The 13,829-nt window shown below is 35.3% G+C and overlaps 1 protein-coding gene across 1 annotated transcript in view; it reads left to right on the forward strand.

The window, feature by feature from the left end:
- Positions 1-13,829, forward strand: part of MALRD1 (MAM and LDL receptor class A domain containing 1) — a 296,040-nt gene that overhangs the window by 229,795 nt on the left and 52,416 nt on the right. The window contains exons 33-34 of the mRNA XM_052803955.1: positions 5,804-6,079; positions 11,831-11,956. Coding sequence (XP_052659915.1) covers positions 5,804-6,079; positions 11,831-11,956 — 402 coding nt within the window. The remainder of the gene's footprint in view (positions 1-5,803; positions 6,080-11,830; positions 11,957-13,829) is intronic.

Raw genomic sequence — 13,829 nt, forward strand, 5'->3', positions numbered from 1 at the left:
AGGTTATTTCCTTGCAGCCACCTCAAATGGGCTGATTTCATGCCCTGATCCAATGTTTAGTGAAGTGAAAGTGAGGACTGCCACTTACTTCAATTTAATTAGTGCATTGGATTGGGCCTGTAATTAATTTATACTCTTGCTTAATGAAAACTGTTGGAGGGGGTTATTTTTGGCCTCTTTTAGCTACAGTTAATAGGTCCGCTGTTTTTATTAGATTTAGTAGGCAAATTACTTATGCAAATATATCAGACAGGTTGTTAGTTTTCAAAGGTCTGGTGCAAGGCCCATTAAAATCAATATGAGTCGTCCCACTTACCTAAATGGGCTTTAGAGCAAGCTCTGATACAACTGAGTTAATGCTGCCTAATAATTTCATGCTTCCTGGTGTTGACTCTAATGCTGATGTCTGCTAGTCTTCCTTAGAATTCACTGTTACAGGTGATATATAAATATAAATGGAGACCTACACTGCACCAGAGACCTTGGTATCTGAACAAGAAAGGCAGAAAAGAGGTGGATAGCATGGAGGTGGTGTTTCATTCAAATTAAGCATGTTTGTGTGTTTCTCGCTGTGTTAATGACTGTGTAATACAAACATTTATTTTATATTAGCTTTTGGGTAATAGCAGTTCTGTGGCTTTCTGTGACTGAATCCCTGTGATTCACAGGTGAAATGTTTACTGTGCTGACCTGTGAAGTTTGGCATACAGTCAGGAAACAGGATCAGTACACATACATTGACAAAGACAATAGTACAACAAAGCATATTTGTACAGAAAATGTTCATTAAACAACAGCAAGCCTTTAACAAATCCCTATCCCACAAACAGGTAATTATGTCCTTGACGATGAGCACTTGTTGACTTAACACTTTTCATACTCTAAAGGCTCCTTACTCCCAAGTCATCAGCTCAGGAGCTCTATTTACTGTAACAGATATTTTGATGGTTAACATGTTGAAACAAAAATGTGTCTAAAAGCACCCATTTTATCTGACAACAATGAAATACAGATATATTCAGCTGTAGTTATTGCAGTTCATGAAGCAGTACATACCAAATTTGGTTTGCTTTACACATTGGTCTGATTTTTGCTTTTTTGTATCTACCTCAACTACCTAACTTCTCTTCAGTGTGAGGATGCTTGTAGGGTAGCACTTCTTGGTCCTTAGGTCATAACTCACCCAGCACAGCTCCGTGAGTAGGTTTCACAAAGGATTAGGACCAAATTAAAATGTCATTTTTTAGGACCTAATTAAAATGCCTTTTTTATGATGTACAAGTAGATGTTATATACACATTTTTAAACCCTTTCATTAATTTTTGTTATTTGTCATATGGAAGGTAAAAATAAGTGTAAAATAAAACACTGAGTGCAAAGTAAAATAGATAAGGACATGTCCTCAGCTTGCTACTTAAAAAAATCATGATTCCTTTAGCTATAATGGAACATCAACAATTTGCTGCTGTTTTTCATGCAGATCTAAATCCAGAGTCGGTGTTCCGCAGAGCAGAGGTTATTTTCTCTGAAATTGTTTTTGATTAGTTTGCTTTTCATCTGTGTGCAAATACTGAATGTATTTCTGAGGATCTCCAGTCCTGCTTTTCAGTGATCATGCAGCTTAGATACAGAAAGGAAATCTTTTATCCTGTGATCCTTAGAACACATAATTTTCAGTAGATTTATCTCCAAATCCTTAAACAGCTTCAAATACATACTGCTTTTTTAAAAAATAACCTGTACAATATCTCCTCCACTCCTGAATGTGGTCTGAAAATGAGAGCCCCACAGCACTCAGGAGATGAGTGCTAGGTTGAGAACATCTTTTCCACATTTGGCAAAAGATGAGGGAAACATTTTTTTAGCATGCCAGTATTAGGTGATTGCTGAATTTAACAATTTTAAGTGACTGAAATGGCCCATGGGCCACGAACAGATACTCCAATTTGCATTGAAAAAACACACTTCAGATTCTGCTGTTTACATAACCTTCATATATATCTACAGAGTGGATATTCATGTATATGCTTAAGTTTAAAGTTATTTTCTAAGGCTGAGTCAGGTGAGTATACCACTGTGGAACTCAGCACAATGGAGGGTATTTATGACGAGTCTCTCATTAGAGTCAGCTCATTTTTCACTGCAAACCACATTGCAGTGTTAACATTTTAGTTCAGTTCTTAGCAGTGGCAAGAAAACAGAACGAATATTGCCACTCTTTAGAATGAAACATGTCAGCAGCAGACACTGCAATGATAAGCTTAGTATAAATGATTACATAGATAGTAGCTTTGAATGCAAGTAATTAGTTTTGCATTAATATGTTGCTTGAGATTTCTTTTCAGTTGGAATTAGTTAATGATTTTCTAGATTTGCATATTCCTAATTAGTCAGTTTTAAATGTTAGCTATATACAAATTAATGTTTTATAAAGTTTCAAAATTTTTACCAGGCACATTTAATTTATAATTAAGAAAAGCATTTATAACCTACTTTATGTAAAGAAAATAGATTGAACTTGGGAGTACAGTTTTGGCAGATGACAGTGATCACGTTTTATCAAATGTCATCCAAAGCACAATTTTCCTATCACATCTGAAACCAAACAGATGTGACCTAATTAATACATAATGTGAGTTAATAAGCAAGGTGATATTCTTACAGTCTTTGAGGTAATTCTCATTTTGTTTATTGTTCTGATCTAAAATGATTTTGCTGATTTCACGGTATCGCTTTGGATTTTTATTAACGTACTGAAAAAATAAACCAGACCTCAAGACCCCTGGTTAACCTTATCCCTGATTTAACCTTTAGCATAAATTGGAGACATCTTCACTGCTCTCAGTGAATATTGCACACTCTAAAATAATTGGTACACAAGTCAGGAAGAACTTCTTTCTAGGCATTATTTTCTAACAACAATAGAGAATCATGATAGAAAATAATAACAGTAAAAAAAATTAATCCCCTATTCAATAAAGCATTCAAGCATTTGCCTAACTACTGAATTTAGTACGGGATCATTTACACACATAAGCAATTTATATGATTTGGACCATAAGGCTAAACTGATCAGTGCTACAAGAGCCCAAAGATAGTTTAACACTCAAGAACAGATTCACAACAAGCAACACATTCAAGCATTATTGAGTTTAAGAGGGGATTTCAATTTTCAGAACAAAGTTGGGTAGAAACCTGTTAGCAAACAGAGCACAAACAGGACAGATATAGGGAATTCAACTGGGTCAAAAATGCTCACAAATGTACTATAAATGCAATCTTTCCTCCAGCATAAACAAGTGACCATAGGAAAGTCAAATGCATTGGAACTGTGGGGGGTTAATTTCCACTGTATCAGAACAAACACAGAAAAACTAAAACTGGATTACGCAACGACAAAAGTGCATGCCTAAGTGGAACTGACTGCAGCTTAAGTCATTTTCGCTGCCTAAATGCCCCCTAGGCACTGTGAGGGAAAGGGTCAGAAGTAACAGAAGGAAAAAAAAATGCTATCTAATATAATAATAATTTTTTTTTTCCAGAACAAGTGCAAATTAAAAATATAAAATAGTTCATTTTTTTTAAAATCCATTGCTTAAGATTTGCTCTATTTTTAACAGTACCAGGTTTATAACAATAAAGAGAGATACACGTTGTCCCAATGACTTTCCATACATTTCATTGATATCTTGGCAGAATCACGGCCTTATATACAAATTCTTCATGATGAACCCAATTCTAATTTCTTACTATTATTAATTATCTGCTAAAATATGGGAATAAAGTAGAAAAAAAATGCAAAAACTGAAATACTTTTAATTTGTTCAAAAATAAATTCCCTATGTGCTTTAAATGACTATAATCAATTATCTAAAGACAACTTTCATAAGCCTTTTGAAGTAGCATAAATGAAAATAATTTTTTTGAGACTGACACATTTATAAAACATCTACCATGAAAATGTAATATTTTCAATCCCTTTTAAAAGTGCATGTCTTTGAGGGATTTATGATGTAATTCTGAATACAAACAAGCCAAAAGATCAGTAGGTTGTTATTTTCACTGTGTCAAAATCCATTATTATTGGTTTATGTTTTGATTATGTCCAGTGTATGAAATATATTTTTCTAGTAGCATGGTAGAATTTAACAACACTAGCGGTATGAAATGTTGTCAGGAATATTTTATTGTATGAAGCTTTTCAATTATGACTTTCTGACATAAAGTTGACATGAAAATCAAAATTGCTAAGCTAGCAAGGGTCAATGTTAGACAGCAGTTTGAGCTCTTTTTGCCTGTAACGGTTTCACAAGCAACCAGATGGTAAAATAATACTTGTATTCTGTTTATCTGAATGCATTAGCAGTTATTTTTTTGTACAAAATGCTATTGTTATTCATGATGCAGGTATTTTAGAAACTGAGCATGTTTCAGCAAAGTTCACCTGTTGTAAAACCCAGGCCTGGTATCAGAGAATACACAAACATATTGCTGTGCCCAGTGAATTAAAAGTAGTAAAATAACACCAAAATCCATGTATTCCCTTACAGTGTGTCACGCCTTAAGGCAGCAGTAACATTTGACTTCTGAGGTCAGAGAACAATGCTTGCATCATTTCAAAAAGCAAGATAAAACCCACCCATGAACTTTTGCACTTGATCTGCTCTGCTTCAGGCCAAGGCAACAGCAAAACTCCTCCTGTCTTTTACAAAGGTGTTGACATTAATTTGTCTTTCCTTGTCTCTAACAATCATAATATTATTTTCTTTACTCACCTCCTGCAAATTGACCTAGAAAAGATTAAATACATAGAGTTAAATTCTGGAGCTTTTTCTCTTTTCCCTGCACATAAAACAAAAATTACAGGAATCCATTAGGTTGCTCCCATGGGCGACACTGTTGGTGTAAAGAACACAGCGTTACCATAGACAGCTTCTTAGAATCCAGTTTCCACAAATAGTTCTGATGCTTCTGCTGGTAAAATTCAGTTGCAATGATTTTTGTAGGAAGAAAGAAAGCATCTGAGACAAATTTATTTGTATAAGTGATCACAGAAAGTTTTTTCCAGTATTTTTTCCAGCAATAAAAGTAAGCATGGGATATTTCTTCTTTTGACAGCTGTCTGAATTAGTTAAAGTCTGAAATTTAAAAATATGGGTTTTTTTCAGTTGTACCCCAGAAACTTTTATCTAGTATTTTCTTTGATTTAATTCTCTATCACATCAAACTAAGCTACAGAATCAGAGTGATAATAAACCATATCAGTAAAAAATTTTGTTGTTACTTTATGAAAATCCTTTTCTTACTCTGCTGAGCATTCAGACCTTACCATGTATAACAGCTTTCCATGAAATGAGTTCCTTGCTGATCCAGACTTACACAGTCTTTGATTTTTGTCCACCCATTTAATATCCAAATATAGGAAGACTGTAACATGAGGGCTATTTTAACCTTTTCCTCATCCAGGGTGAAAGATAAGTTTTACTAATACTTTGGTATTAACCCTTGTATACTTACAGGGCACAAGCAGTAATAGGATCAAAACAAATACTGAATTTGAGCTTTAGAAGCAAAATACTGCAACAACAACAACAATGGAGTTAATATGATGAGACAAAATGTTTTTAATAGTGTATTCTGTACTTAGAAGCTGTGTTTTTATACAAGTTGTTTGGGTTTTTTTTTTAAAGAGTTTAGCAATCAAAATCAGCTGCCTTCCCAACAGTCCCTCTGTACCTCTCAAAGGCAGTATAGATGACTACTGAAAGAAGAGAATCAATAAATATTCCTTTTTTTCTTGTAGGATCAGCTGATCCACACCCTCCAACCTGCAGTAGTGACCACTTCACGTGTGCATATGTGCAGCAATGTTTGCCCCTCTCTGCAAAATGCAATGGGGCTGAAGATTGCAGGGATGGAAGTGATGAAATGAACTGTCCCATGGAGGTGCCTACCACCATGTCTCCGGGCTCCTGCAAGCAAACAGAGTTTCTGTGTCCTTCCAAAGGCTGTATCCCATCTCTCCTGAAATGCGATGGTGTGCCTGACTGCCACCTTAACGAAGATGAAGTTGGCTGCCGTAAGTTACTTTCATTGCTATAGTTAAGGCGATGCTAACTCACTTTCCTAAAACAGTGATGTGAAAAAGGACAACATAATGAAGCATAGTGTAAAATTCACTATTCCCTCATCAAGAAAAATATTATTTATATCAAGTATAATGTGTTACCTGGAGAAACACTCTACATTTGCAAATAATTTTGTTTATGCATTCTTATTCCCTGGCTATCAGCTTTGATAAATGCTTGAAATAGTTTGTATTGTATTTCTGTTAATAATTGGAAGCATTTCCACTTTTTTCCATAGATCAGTCAGCTGCATTTGCAATGCCTCATCTCTGATTACCATGACAGATAGATAGACTTTCGCAGTTCTGTAATTCAGTAACATTCAAGGCAGTCCAGACCTTTCAAGGATTTTGAAATCAAGTCTGTTCATGCAGTAGCAGCAATCTCTGCCCCAACCAAGGAAAAGGGCTCACAAGCTAAATGCAAGGACAATAGACTTTGAACTGTAACTGCAATGAGATACCATGAAGTTTCAGATAGACACAAAAGTGAGTGTCTGCCCATTTAAAAATATTTCATTACTGGTAGATGAACTGAGGCCAAATGTTTCATTCCAGGAAGGTCAAAATAATTAGCTACATAGAAAAACAAAGAGGCTTTTTACATATAAAAACTTCTTCCTAAACTTCTCATTCTGCAGAAGTTTTTTAACATTTTATTTTTCATCCTTATCAGGACCAAAACAATTAATAAAATACTAGTTTCCAGGGGGCTAGAAATTCAACTTCTTTAATATTTTGTATCAAACCTACTGAATATACATGCAGGCCACTGCACATGCCATTTCTTTTAACAAATTACTTTACAAAACTGGCATGGATTTTGCAGACTATCTGTGCATGCCTTTCTAGGCACTTTTGTTTAGAAGCAGGCTCTGTGGTTTTGTTGGCAAAGGACATGATTTCGGAGACATCTCTTAAATTCTACATACCCCAAAGGCATGTAGAAATTTTACATGTCCCTAAGTTCAAACAAACCTCTCCTCATTAATCTTCATTCAGCCCTGTTTCCTCCTCAGTCTGTCCTCTATTAGAGACCTTCCTGCTGTATCCTAGTACGTGTACATCCCACCTCCACACCACAGCAGCTAATGTGTTCTAGAATCCCAAAATCCGAAGGCCACAAGATTTCCATGATTAGTAGTACTCCCCAAACAACTGAGATACTGTTTCATTGCCTTTGACTTCTAAGAAATGCCCAGGGAATGAGGGGAAATGAAGTCCTGATCTATTCAAAGAACAAAATTCTCCACAGATATTGCACGTCTTGAGGTTCTGAGTGGGGTAGAAACTTAGTCAAATCTGTAATCCCATTTTTACTCCAAAATTCAGTTTTGACTATATAAACATGTAAGTGTTGACAATATAAGATGGGAATACAGAAGCAGCAACTCATGTTTCTTCTCTGAAGAAGATACTGGTTGGAGGCAAAGCAAAAAGAAAGCTGTTAGTGGTAGTTTGGAATGGAATCAGTGAAAAGCTGATTACTGTCACAGCTGGTTCTCCCATCAAAATGTAAATGTCATGAGAGTGCAACATTTCATTTCTAGCTGTCTACTTTTAACATGTGAATGCCATGTGTCCTGGTTTCAGCTGGGATAGAGTTAACTGTCTTCCTAGTAGCTGGTACAGTGCTATGTTTTGAGTTCAGAGCGAAGAATGTTGATAACACTGATGTTTTCAGTTGTTGCTCAGTAGTGTTTAGACTAATGTCAAGGATTTTTCAGCTTCTCATGCCCAGCCAGTGAGAAAGCTGGAGGGGCACAAGAAGTTGGCACAGGACACAGCCAGGGCACCTGACCCAAACTGGCCAACGGTGTATTCCATACCATGTGATGTCCCATCCAGTATAGGAACGGGGAAGTGGGGGGGCAGGGATTCGCCGCTCGGGGGACTGGCTGGGTGTCGGTCGGCGGGTGGTGAGCAATTGCACTGCGCATCATTTGTACATTCCAATCCTTTCATTATTGCTGTTGTCATTTTATTGGTGTTATCATTATCATTATTAGTTTCTTCTTTTCTGTTCTATTAAACGGTTCTTATCTCAACCCACGGGTTTTGCTTCTTTTCCCGATTTTCTCCCCCATCCCACTGGGTGAGGGGGAGTGAGTGAGCGGCTGCGTGGTGTTTAGTTGCTGGCTGGGGTTAAACCACGACACCGTGTAAGTTTGTCAACAGAGAAAAGTCAGAGAGAGAAAAAGTTTCTCACAAATTTTATTTATTTTATTGAAATTTCTGTATAGTCTATAAAATTGATTGTTGTGCTAGTAACTCCAGCCTATGTGTACGGTAACAACAGCACAGATTGGGGGGGGGGGGGTGGTGGTGTCAGAATTTAGGTTGAAATTTAATATTTTTTTTTCTAAGCAGTTATGAACACAGCATAAGATTTAAGGAGCAAAGTAATTTTTTTTTTTTTTTTCCTTGGTGCAGATCAAATCTTCCTGCTGATTGTAGGAAATTTCAGTTTAGGAACTACTGGCACCTTCCATTTTGTGTGTGCCATGTCCCTTAGCAATTTCATTCATTTAAGTGTAACAATATATGATCAAAAATATTCTGGCTTCTGAATTCAGGAATTCATCAGAGAAAGTTTTCTTCTGGGATGAAGACCAGTTGTCAAAATGCATCTTGCATCTTGCAGAGATTAAATCTAAAACCCAAAAGAAGGCCAGGACAAAGAAAAACAAACAAAAAAATGCATTAGATCTCTACTAAAACCACAATTTCTACCACAGAAATGCTTTTCTGCATGACTTAGAGACTTATGCAGCCAGAATTTCCCATAGAGTTCACTCAGCAGTTAAGTTGTACAGTATTATGTTAATACTTTTTTATACCTACTAACGTGGAGGATTTTATTACTTGCTGCTTTTAACAAGAAAATCTTGGAACTGTTTTCCAGTTATAGGTGTTCTACTTGGCCAGCCCTCTTCTTGCTGTTAATTTTAGTGAAGGGTACTTTATCTCACCTATTTAATCTAATTTTAATTTTTTTTAATTGCTTAATTACAATAGTAAGGGTATAAAACAAACATATCAGCACCAATGGGATATATACATTACATTTCTACAGACCCCAACACCATCTGACTGAAATGCTAATAGCAATGAATAAAAAATTATTTCTCAGTTCTCTGTAGTGCACCAAAATGTATCTGTTGTAGTCCTGGTAAGTTTTAAATACATAATAAATATTAAAAATGGTATACTTTCAAAGAGGCTGTGATATTTTTATCCTTTCTACGGATTTAATTTGGTCCTGGAAAATGAAATATAGGTGAAAAGCTGATATTTTCACTTTCATGTCTTCACTGTTGTTAATGCCTCCATTTAATGTCTTTATCCCCAAAACACTTGAAGGTAAAGAATAACTAGTTGGAGAAATTTGAAGCTACTTGTAACTCTGTTAACAGTAAGCAATATTAGTTTCAATGCAATAAGAGAAAAAAACATTATTTTAAAATGTGCTCTTAACTTTCTTCACCTTGGCACCAATAACTTAGTGTTGTTGTCCTTTCTGTCTTAAATGCTGGATCTGTGCAAAGTATTCAGCAGTCAGATCTGTTGCTCTGACTGTTCCCTCTGTAAGTGGTATAAAAATCTCAGTGCAAAAAGCTTGTTCAAGGTCAAGGGACATGTCAAAAACACCTTGATGATCAACAGATATAAATGGATCAAAAATAATTTGCATTTTTTCTGTTTTATCCTCAGGTATGAGTCCAGCAGCCAGTCCAGAACTAGGGGAAATAATAAAGGGCTAAATGACACTTTCTGTTCTTACCACAACCTTCAATGCAAATTAATCACAATATATATGACAAACCATAAGTAGTACTCTATATCCACATAGTTTACACCATCCTCAAAATAGCATGGTCCTATTAGACCAAAAAGGTCTAAAGTACATAAGAAGAATATGTTTTATGTCAATTTTCCAATTGTTTCTGTTGAAGTCCTAGTTTGAACATGTAATTACATTTACAGACTGGCTATTTGTGTGCAAATGACCACTTATAAAACTGGTTCAAATACCATCGGGACATCATCCCCCAAATTGCAAAGGGTGTCCAGGATTTGAATCTGATTGCACCAAAATAAGTATAAGATTATTATTTGGTTAGGAAAGTGCAGCAGAGGGCATGGGACTGTCAGTCGCTTTCTGGAAAGCTGATGATAAGGGATAGATGGTAGGATATGCTACAAATGTGGAGCGATGCTGTAATCTGCTGGGGTTTTTCAGTCTGCCACAACCTGTTCCACCAGACTGAGTGGTCAAGGGAACAGAGAGCAGAAAAGGGAATTTTTGTTCTTGTTGCTTTTATCCTGCTGTCACTTACCAGCAATATCAAGACTGCTCCAGTCAATTGAAGAGACTTTGATACAAACATGTGCAGAACAGTATAGTGGTAGTTTAAAATCAGCCAAAACTTTTAAGTTCTCATAAAGGTGAATTGAAATTGGAAACAAAAGCAAGCTCCTCTTTATATTTGCTAGTATTCTTCTACAGATTTTTCTGCAGACTTTAGTTAATGGTCAGTGCATGTAATTAAAAGGTTTGATCCCACAAACCCTTACTCACATGAGTAATTTCGTATTTATGAAAGAAGATCAAAAATCGCAGGAGTTAACTGGCAAGATTTACTTCCATTATTGTGGTCTAGATTGAACTGCAGTGTTTTCCATTTAGCACACTTTTGCAGTCTATATAGGCCAGTGATTTAAATTATATCTAAGAGTGGAACAAATATATCCTACAGCAGCCTGGCCATCCAGCCTGGGAGACTTATTGCTGTGTACACTGGCTCCTGAAACCAGGAGCAGGAAAGTATTATGAAATTTAGATGTGGCAGTGGGGTATTTTTAATATCCCCAGATTCTTTCTCCCACTCTAAACTCACAAGCTGATGTGAATGTATCTAACTCTGCTGAAGTCAGAAGAGTTCCCTCTGATTTGCATTAGTGTCATGGTGACAGAGTTCAGCTTAAATTACCTAAACAAAAACCTTATAGAACAATAGTTTAAGGCAGCATAAGAGAATTTTTTGAGATAAAATGACAAAATGGTATTAGACTAGACAGGAGTCTGTAGGACCATCAAGTACGTCCTGGAGACGAGTGACTCGGGAAAATTCAGCACCTGAAGGCTTATGTGATTCCAGCAAGATTTACCCCTCATAATTCTTCTGGACAAACATAGAAATTATAACTGAATGTCCAAGAATAAAAAGAGTGTGCAAGTTTAGATTTTTCAGTATAGTATTTCTCTACTTTTTATGTTAACTGTCTCTTAGTATTTGGTTTCTTGTAATAGAAGAAAACTATATAATGTCAATTTTTTGATTTGTGTTTAAAAATTAATTCCATCATTTTAAAACTAGGTTATGAATGAGAGTTGATTATGATTTTGTGATATCTTCATGGGTTTTCATTGGGGTTTTGCAGCTTACTCTGTCAATGTTTTAAGTAAATACACCCTCTTCTTTACAAATATAACATGGGAAAATCCAGCTTCTGTAACATCTGTGCTCTGTGTTTGTTTACTTATTTATCTACTCAATAGTAAAGTTGTATGTCTTTGAAGATGAAAGCTTGTAGGGGTCACAGAGATGCAAGTTTATGAATCAAGTTTTCTGGTAGTTTTTTAACAGTGAGAAAAAGAAATATAGCTGATAATAACTGTCATGTTATTTTTCATTTCAGCCCTTAAAGACTGTTTCAATGGTTCTTTGTTATGTGAGTCAACTAAACAATGTATAGCAATCTCCCAGCGTTGTGATGGCATTGCAGACTGCATTGATTTCAGTCTTGATGAGTCCAGCTGTTCAGGTACTTAGTTCTGCATAAAAATATCATTTGAAACAAAAAAGTATAGTCATTTCCTACTGAATGTTTAGGCAGTCCTCAAACTTGCCTGAATTTCCTCTGCTAAAACTTAATTAGATTACATCAGGCATGAATTTTCCTGATGAAAGTATGACACAGATAAAATAGCGAGAAAAAGATGGAAAATAATATGCTTAGTTAATGCCTTCACAAGGACTGTTTCTTAAGGCATAAAAACGTTGTTTAAAAAAAAAAAAGCCTCTGCAGTGTACTACTAAGGCACTCTCTTGATTTTAGCCAATTGAATAACCCACTTAAGTTAACCCATGTTTCTGAGTTAATAGGAATTTTTGTTTGTTGGGTTTTTTTGGTTTTTTTTTTATTTTTCCAACAAATTCAGGTTGCAAAATAGAACAAAATATATAGCATTTGTTTTAGCACAGTGCATTTTCCAGAATATCCGGGTTTGGTTTGCGACAGATAAATGGCAGCAAAAGGTAAGAACAGGACAATAATACACATCCAATCTGAATCAGATTTTATTAACAAAATCTAACAAAAACATAGATGATGGTATAAATAATTAAATTTAGATTCAAAGCATCCCATTCAGTGACACAGTTACTGCATTTCTTCCCCAAGCCAGTTATGAACTCAGCCAGTTTTGTGTTAACAGTACTCCCCCAAATTTAGTGAAGTTGCATTAGCTGAGAATTTAACTCTCTGTTTTTATAATGTATTATCAGTTATGTGATAAAATTCACAATATATAGGATGAATTGTAATAATATAAATCATTATAGTATGTTAAATGTTTATTCACAAACTAAAAGTTTTCCATTCACATCCTGGTAGGAGGCATCCACTGGTTTCTCTGGGAGTGAAACTTGCCCACAAATATTGTGTTCATTATATATATTTGTTATACTTTTCTTTTTTTAATGTGAGAGAAGGAATCATACTTTGACATCAAGAATTACCAATTTTACAATGCAGAGAGAATACATAATTGGTAAATTTGATTTATAAGAAGTATTTTAAATGAAAAGGAATATATTCAGAAATTAGTTCAATGTAGAAGAATATAGAACATAAACTAGTAGACTTGCATGACAGTAAATTACAAATCTTCCACTATTTTGTCAGAAAGCAGGTCTTTTAAGTAAGTAATTTACTTTCCAAAATTTCTTCTGAAAACTGGAGGTGTCCACACTGAATAGCACTGTTTATATGCCTCAGCAAATGATTTTATGTGGCATATATCCAAAATTCTTTAGGTCTAATTTGCATTTTACCAGGTTTTTTCTTACTAAAGAAGATTGAGGGGATTTGTTTTTTATTTGGGGTTTTTCTTGCTGTAGGGATGTACAACTAAACTTCAGTAAAACTAAATGTGGTTATGTGGAAATCCATGTTAAGGGATGTCAGAAGTTGATAATAGTACATCACTGATATCCCCTTCTACTTAAGCACCTTTACTCTTTTCAAGACTGATTTCTCTAGTTCTTATGAGAATGTGATTCTAAGTGTTAAAATTCCGGACATCTTTAATAAGAAGATTGGTGACACGGGAGTAAGTGTCTGTTCATCACCCCTATATAAAAGCTATTAATAACAAAGTAGACTTAGTTACTAATTAAATATAAGTTCAGTTCTTTTTGCTCTTTTTTTATATATTCCTATTTGTTTGAAAATCAAGTAAGTGGCAAAGCTCCATTTCTGGAGTCAAATGAAACTCTGACCTGAGAAAAATTAGAAGCCTGTTCAAGTGAAGCACCAGGATTGCTATAAGCTCAGGAGACCCCATTGACTATAATGTATTTATGACTTGACACATGTATCACCAAGTCAAGATATAAAGTAAGAGGTTTTGGAA

This window comes from Harpia harpyja, chromosome 1 (genome assembly GCF_026419915.1).
Source record: "Harpia harpyja isolate bHarHar1 chromosome 1, bHarHar1 primary haplotype, whole genome shotgun sequence".
Classification (NCBI taxonomy): Eukaryota; Metazoa; Chordata; class Aves; order Accipitriformes; family Accipitridae; genus Harpia; species Harpia harpyja.